The sequence below is a fragment of the Mustela lutreola genome, chromosome 12 (assembly GCF_030435805.1).
Source record: "Mustela lutreola isolate mMusLut2 chromosome 12, mMusLut2.pri, whole genome shotgun sequence".
In the NCBI taxonomy this organism is placed as follows: domain Eukaryota; kingdom Metazoa; phylum Chordata; class Mammalia; order Carnivora; family Mustelidae; genus Mustela; species Mustela lutreola.
Window position 1 is genome coordinate 84,623,233 of NC_081301.1, and position 8,219 is coordinate 84,631,451.

The window sequence follows — 8,219 nt, forward strand, 5'->3', positions numbered from 1 at the left end:
ACCCTCCAGCGGGAGAGTAAACCAGCTAGTCTCTAAGGCCTTTCTTAATTTAAATTCAGATCACCTCAGGCTCCCTGGAAATCAGGACCAAGAGGCTAGGAAAGGACTCCTGTTCAGGGCATTCTTTGGGCCCAAGAATATTAAATCAGAGTAGTTTATCAAATTCTAAGGGATGCTAATGAGTTTTAAAATCCCACGCTAACCAAAATGCAAATACAAAACTCTCCCCCCCAACTCGGACCCTAAGAGCAAGTTGAGGAATTTGCCCTGTGACTCTCTGAAAACTCGACAGCTGCCCAAACATAAAGTGGGAAACAACAAGCGAGAATCCATTAGGAGGAAGTGGCCACAGCAGTCCCACCAGTGACTGAAGTGACTTTGAGCTGTGACCCTAACACATGGCTTCCCCCAAACACCATAGCTATCGTTGACGTCCTGATAGACGGATACGCAGATGCGAACCCAGAGGACCCACGGGCCGGCACCCCAAGTCTCGCTTTCTGCGTGGAAAGTATGGTTTTCCACAAACTGTTAGCACAAGGCAAATGGCTTTCTCTTTAATTCGGAACAAACTTCTCCAGGTCACAGCTTCCACATGCGTCCACCTTGTCTCCTTGGCTTCTCTGAGAGAAGACTAGCCCTATGCAGTCAAGCAAAGGAAGAGAAGAGGCCATCAAGTGATCTCATTTTGCCTGAGTTCAAAGATGGTCTCCCCTCTTCTGCCTACCGAACTCCGACACAGCATTCCAGACTCTGCTTAAATTTCCCCGCTTAGATGACACCCTCCCAGCTTCCTCGAACTCTCTGCCTTGGACTGTGGCCCAGCCTCTCGATTCCCATCTCCCAGCCCATGCATCGTGAAGTTTCTGTTTAAGGCATGCTCACACGTTTTTGGTAGGAAGGTCTAGTGGTAAAACCCTCTTTAGAGAGCATTTTGGAAACGTCTGTGAAAACAACATTGCGGGGCGCCTGGTGGCTCAGTGGCTCAGGTCATGATCTCAGGGTCCTGGGATCGAGCCCCGCGTCGGGCTCCCTACTCGGCCGGGAGCCTGCTTTCCCCTCTCTCTCTGCCTGCCTCTCTGCCTACTTGTGATCCCTGTCTGTCAAATAAATAAATAAAATCTTAAAAAAAAAAAAAGAAAGAAAGAAAGAAAGAAAGAAAGAAAGAAAGAAAACGACATTGCCCATACACTCTGCTACAACAATCCACTGCCAGGACCGTCCCTCAGGGATTTACTCCCACCCTAGTAAGGAACAAGGCTGTTGTAACTAACTAACCAGGGAAACAATCTAGATGTGCATCAATGGGGATCTGATTAAACAGACGCAATGCACTGTCAAGCCTTGTTCAAAAGCACATGGGGAACTCTCTCTGTGCTGTTATCTGCAATGTTGTCCCCAAACTCCTTTAATATACTTGAGTATGTTTTTCGGAGGGAGGGGGCTTTTTTGTGAAGGTTTTTTTTTTTTAAGCTTTTTTGAATTTTTTTTTTAAAGACTTTATTTTTGCCAGGGAGAGAGAGAGAGCATAAGCAGGCAGAGGGGAGGAGGGAGAAGCAGACTCCCCGCTGAGCTGGGAGCCTGACAAGGGGCTCGATCCCAGCACCCTGGGATCATGACCTGAGCCAAAGGCTGACTTTTACCTGACTAAGGCACCCACATGCCCAGCTTTTTTGAAGTATTGACAAATTGATAGAAAATCTTTTTTTTTTTAAGATTTTATTTATTTATTTGTCAGAGAGAGCAAGTGCACACAAGCACCTAAGCAGGGGGAGCACCAGAGGGAGAAGGAGAAACAGGCTCTCCCCTAAGCAGGGAGTCTGATATGGGGCTCCATCCCAAACCTGAACCAAAGGTAAACACTTAACTGACTGAGCCACCCTGGCAACCCAAAGTGATATGACAATCTTGATGTGACAGCTCCCATCAGTCCACTGAAAGTTGCTTCTGCATCCCTCTCCTGCTCTCTCTCTGCCTCTCTCTTTCTCTCAGTCTACTTCTCTCATGTATTTTGTCTTCCCCTAAGCACTAAGCAACTGAGTACTACTTTGGCAATGGTTTTCACTGGACATGAGGTATGAAGTAAATGCAGATCACAATATGCCACCTAGTATGCCACTAGGTGTAAGAATTATTCTGACCCAAAATGACCTCTACTGAGAAAAAGCAGACACAGAAGAACTCTCTACCTTCCCCTCACTTGCCTAAAAGCAGGGCATAAATTCCCCTTGTGAAGGAGTTCTGCTCCATACAAGAGAACAACTCTTACAATCAGATGGAGATGACATCTAAATGTGTCTGCATAAAGAAACCTTACTAAAATAACCCTTAGCTTCCACTAGTTTCCCCATATATTTACCTTCCCACAATGTACTGCCTCTAGAAAACAAAACCCCTCTTTCCTTTCATCACTTCTCCACAATGTATCACCCTTTGTTAAAATGGCCAATAATCTTCCAAATCTACCCCTTCTTTGGATTTTCACCTCTTTTCTGCACAGCCCCTGTGCAGGTAAACCTGAAAATATCAACTAAACTTGTATGCCTTTTCTTCCTGTTAATCTGATTTTGTGTCAGCTTAATTTGCAGGACCCAGAAACAGAACATAAGAGGGTAGAGAGGAAAGGTTTTATTTTCCCTCCCTTACACAAGTATGTCAGAAAAGTTCATGGCACTAGTCACACCGGAGTCAAGCTGTGTGAATGTTGAAACATAAGAAGAGGGAGTCAAGCTGTGTGAATGTTGACCCCACTATTTCCAGAACTAGAGCTAATGGATACTGCATGCAGCCTTTGCTGCTTTATAGTAAAGCTTTAAGAGGTACCCAACCCTGGCCTATCCCACCTTCTTCCAGACAAAAACTTGGTTATGTATCAAGAGTTTGTATTTATTTGCCATGAACAAAAAAGTTTAGTTGCTGCAAAGGTACAAGAAAACTAAAGGTTATTCTACTCTTAAAAAGTGTCTAATAGCCTAATACAGATGCACTGAAAGAGGGGAGTTAAACAACAAAATTGCAAATAATACAATCGCGTAAGTTAATGAAGCTGACTGCCCAACAAAAGTCAGTCCAAACTAATGGAGTCTTCATAGATTTCTCTGCCCAAAAAGCACAGCTTCCACTTAAAGTTTGTGTTCCATTCCCAGGTCAAACCAACCACTTCCTAGCTCTGAGACCTTAAGTGGTTTACTTAACCTCACTAAGTCCTACTTCACCCAGAAAAATGGGGATATTAGGACCTACCTCCTAGGGAAGTTAGAATAATTAAATGAGATGGAGCATATCAAGCACTTTGCACAGTACATGACACTCAGGGCCAAATAAATGTTAAGTATTCCTATTGTAATCATCACCATCATTCTGGAATTTCCAAAATGCTTCCTGAACTTTGATGCCACCAGGCATCCATGGAGCATGAAGTTTAAGAAGGACACTACCCATATGTGTATTTCCAGCCAATCCCATACTCTCGCCTTTGACTAATTCATTTATTCAGAGCGGAAAAAAATACACAAAAGCTCAGATCATTTTAGAAGAAGCCTTTTTTTCCTCTCAAAAATGTTATATAAGCAGCATATGGGTGACATCTTTGAAGCTTATGATGTTTTTACTGTAAATACAAAAGAACCCAAAATACTGGCATTTGCTTCTTCAAAGTCCCATGAATTTATTTTCCTAAGACACATAAAATATTTATGCTGCTTTACTTCCACCACCAAAATCAATAAGCCATTTGAAAGAACTGGTCAAGGTCAGACCTCTGGCTTCCAACTACAGTGGAGGGTTATCAAACTGACTTAGAAGGAGAGCATTCTAGTCCAAATCTCACTCAATATCCTTTGGCCATTTTTATAGGACACAGTCTCAGAATAAAGTGTCTTTTAAAAAGAAGAGTTTTTGTGAGAACACAAGGTGTCATCTACACTCTACCATGCCCTGCGGGTTCACCCTAATTGAACTGCAAGGCTTGGGAGGGTAGCCGACAAGAACCAAAGAGCTTGATGGATAAACCTGAGAGGCCACACTGGTCCCGAAGAAGGAGGAGGGTCCCACGATGAATGAACTGAAGACCATGAAACATGACATTTTTTAGCAGCTGAGCACCTTGGTGGCACATCTAACAATGAGAGGGGAGAGTTTCAATGACAGACCTTGAGTGGCCAAAAGTGACCCTACAGAAAGACCTCAGTAGGAGGGGCGCCTGGGTGACTCAGTGGGTTAAGCATCTGCCTTAGGCTTAGGTCATGGTCCAGGGTCCTGGGATGGAGCCCCACATTGGGCTCCCTGCCCGATGGGGTGGTTACTTCTCCCTCTTCCCCGCTCATGCTCTCTCACTCTTGCTCTCTTGCACTCTCTCTCTCTCTCAAATAAATGAAAAAAATCTTAAAAAAAAAAAAAAAAAAAGACATCAGTAGGCAAGGAAAGGTCAAAAACATGAAAATTGATTTTTCAAGCAGAGCTTCGGCAACAGTATACCCACTATAGGAAACAAGCCAATCAACAGTAAAACACTTGAAAATTGAAACTGAGACTCCATTCTGAAAATAATTGCTTGTATTTTCTTTTTTTAATGAAAATTTGATGAAGAAAAATAACACCTGATAGAAAGCAGTGATTATCACCAGATAAGTAGGGATAAAATTTATATTTTCATACATTTTTCTATATGTATTTTCTAACTTTCCCATTAAAAATGTACTACAAGGTTTGAAGAAAAGAAGAAAGAAAAAAATATTACTTTTATTTTTAATGACAAGATTTTTTCCTAACAAAACGGGTAAAAGATCAGCCATCCAATTACCGATAGGGGTCAACTTAAGTTATTATCTATAGATACCTAAATCTCCCCCATCAGACTCAATATTTTCATGGAGGAGACCTTATTTTATTGTTCCCAGGAACCCCAATGTCTAGCACAAGGCCAAAAACATTAGCTGCATACATCAAGAAATGTTTAGCAAATGAATTTTGGATGTGGCTACAAACCCAAAGTCTGGTATAACCTTAGGAAGGTACAAGAGAAAACAGTCTCTTTATGGGATATATGCCAATCATCCCAATAGATACACTACTCTTCAGCACAGCCGATGGAATTGAACCATGCTGTTTTGCCCGGGTCTTGCCCTGCAGGAAGTTAGAGGGACCACCATCAGGATGCCCTGCTTGTGTTTCTTAACAGAGATGGGCAGTCCGCTCCAACACTTTGAGAGGCCGCATGGGAAGCTTTTTGGATCTCAGTACCATCAACATATCTCTTCTTGGAGAAAGTAACACATTTTATCGTTACAAAGAGTAGGAATCTTATAATTGATTTTTTTACCTTTATGCAGGAAGCCAAGAGCCAAATCTATAACTACTCTTCAGAAACCTTGGCGGACCTTAGGACACACATGTCTGTAAGTTAACCTTTTCTCTGGCTCCCTCTTATTCTTCCCTCTATTTGGCCCTTTCTTTCTTTTTTTCTTCCCTTCTTTCTAAACTCTCATCTGGGATGAGGCTCAGTATAAACAAACCAGGAAATCAAAAATTTAATACAACCATCTACTCCCAATTCCAAATAGCTTCAGACACTTTTCACCCATGCATCTTGCCTGCAGGACAAGGAAGTCAAGCTTACTCTCCTCAGGGCTACCAACCCTTTCTGTGCATCTCTGACCACAAGATCTGACTGAGGACGAGAGGCATTTTCCTTTCCACTTCCACTCACTAGTTCAAAACTACGTAAGACCTCACGCAGGAATGGTGATATAAGGCAGAAGAGCATTATGACTAGGAAAGCAGATTTTTTTTTTTTAAGATTTTGTTTATTTATTTAACAGAGAGACAGTGAGAGAGAGAGAACACAAGCGTGGGGAGTGGGAGAGGGAGAAGCAGGCTTCTGGCAGAGCCGGGTGCCTGTGTGGAGCTAGATCTTAGGACGCTGGGATCATCACCTGAACCAAAGGCAGATGCTTATCGACTGAGCCTTCATGGAGCCCCAGGAATGCAGATTCTTAAATCAGACTACTTGAGTGCTTACTAATCCTGCCTGTTCCTCCCTCACTGGGCCACTGACTCTGGGCAAGTGACTTAACCTTTCTGTGCCATGCCTTAATTTCCCAACCTGTGCAATGGAAACAATAATGGTCCTGACCTCACAGGGTGAGGAGGAGCAAATGAGTTAATATATGTAAAGTGATTACATCAGTGCCGGGCACACAGTAAATGTAGACCAGTAATAGGACAGTTTTGTTTTCAATTAAGCCAGGCCACCCAACGTTTCCAGGCGGGCTGAAAGTAGTATTTCTCATTGTAAATTCGTAAACTAACAAACTGATGTCTACGCTGACCTTGAGTTTGGATCTCATTTAGAAATCAGTATGGGGTCAAAACCATCTCTAAAACACGAGACATTTTCAACCCTCTGCTTTCTGATTTGCTAAAGAGAAGGAGAAAGCAGCCGGGTCCAACCGCGAAGATGGTTTTCTGGGTGTGTATCCCTAACTGGTAACAATCCGATCCTTCAACCAAACCAATGTACGCACAAGTCATGGACACGCTTGCACACCACAGTCAGTGCCCCTCCAGCCGCAGCACTGACATCACTTAAAGTCTGGAGATGAAAAACCTCTTGAACAGCTAACTTCTCGGGTCATTCTTCAAAATAAAGTACTTTGTTTAGCCAGCAAAGAACAACTCTGCTTTGTTGGGTGCTTGAGGTCCTGATTTACATCCAAATTGAGAAAGCTGCCACCTCCTATACATGCACTTAAAAAGCAAACCCCTCATCAGATTCCACTTATAAAAAAGCAGGGAGCCCAATACTAGCCACACCCCATCTCTGCTCACCGCAAAGCCAAAGTCCCCGCAACTTCCTTCACACCCAGCCCAACAAAAAAAATTCAGTCCCCAGTGAATGACTGTCAAGTATAGGAGTATGTACTTAATTTTCATATAAAATGACTTGAAACGGCCACTGTGTGATGATGAAGAAAGAAAACTAGAAAATCATGAAAGGTGTACTGCCTGCAACCACGGTCACTTCGAAGTTTGATGTTAAGTGGATACATTTCAGCTCGTGCTATACTTAAATTAGGGGAGATTCTAAGGAAACGCCCCAAAGTGCATCAAAGCCATTTATCTTCCACATCCTACGTTTCCCGTAATTACTCACCAAATGAATGCACGAGTTTGTTACAGTCTTGAATCGAAATACGTCACTCTCTGTTACATTCTCGAGTTTCCCTATCACAGAAAACAGGCTAAGAATAGAATAAAAAATGCACAGACTACCCGCCACGACCAGCGCTTTGAGGGAACTGGTCACCTCGACCTCTCCAGTTTCGCAGGGCAAACTCCCTGGGGGAAGCGGAGGCAAAGGACTTGCAATGCACGCTACAGGGACACTCCCGAAGAGCAACAAGCCGAGATTACTCTGCCGCAGCCTACATTTTTCTCGCCGCGAGGGCTCGCGCACAGAGTTTTCCAAACGCTTTTCCCAAGATCCCGAGGGCAATGCCGTACGCGGCTCCTCTCCAAAGTCCCAAAGGAGACTCACTCCCCCACCCCACCCTGCAAACAGCGCACTTCCCGTTCGCTCCGGCCGGTCAAGAACTCTAACTTGACACTGCACATACACGAAAAAAAAAAAAAAAAAGAGGAAGTGGTCAAAAGACCATTTCAAGGCATATATATAATTTTCCCCCCTAAGGGAATCAATATCCCCGTCTTCCAGTCAAGCTTCAATGGGACGTAACCATCCCACCCACTAGAAAGTTGCCGCGAATGACAATATTGCAATATCGAGGGCGACTCCTCTTTAAACATAAAATAAAATTAAAAAAATCCTCGAAATCCTCTTGCTATCCCCAACGATCCCTCCCTGCAGCGAACGCAACAAAGCGACCCATCCCGGCGGGTCGGCTCCCGAGAGCGGGGCTGCAGGCCCGGTACGTGCGCGGTCCGCCCTGCCAAGCGGCAGAGGAAGCGCGGGGCACCGCGGCGGCCAGGGGACCCGCGGCGGCCAGGGGACCCGGCGAGCGCCTCCCTTACCTGGTTTGACCGGTTTGGGTGGCGGCTTCGACATCGCGCTTCCTGGAGCGGCTGAGCCTCAAGACCAAGCACGAGAAGCCGGCCGAACGCCCCGCCAGCCGGCACTCCGGGGGCCCCAAAGTTTCTTTCTGCCGGGTTCGCAGCCGAGCGCCTGCAGGGATCTGCGCCCACCCTTGGCCGTCGGACCA

At 44.7% G+C, this 8,219-nt stretch overlaps 1 protein-coding gene across 2 annotated transcripts in view; it reads right to left on the minus strand.

The window, feature by feature from the left end:
• OSTF1 (osteoclast stimulating factor 1) overlaps positions 1-8,209 on the minus strand; it is a 52,855-nt gene extending 44,646 nt beyond the window's left edge. For both annotated transcript variants that reach the window (XM_059141175.1, XM_059141174.1), the window contains exon 1: positions 8,032-8,209. In XM_059141175.1, the coding sequence (XP_058997158.1) occupies positions 8,032-8,065 (34 nt within the window). In that variant the 5' untranslated portion in view covers positions 8,066-8,209. The remainder of the gene's footprint in view (positions 1-8,031) is intronic.
• Between the last annotated feature and the right edge of the window lie 10 nt (positions 8,210-8,219).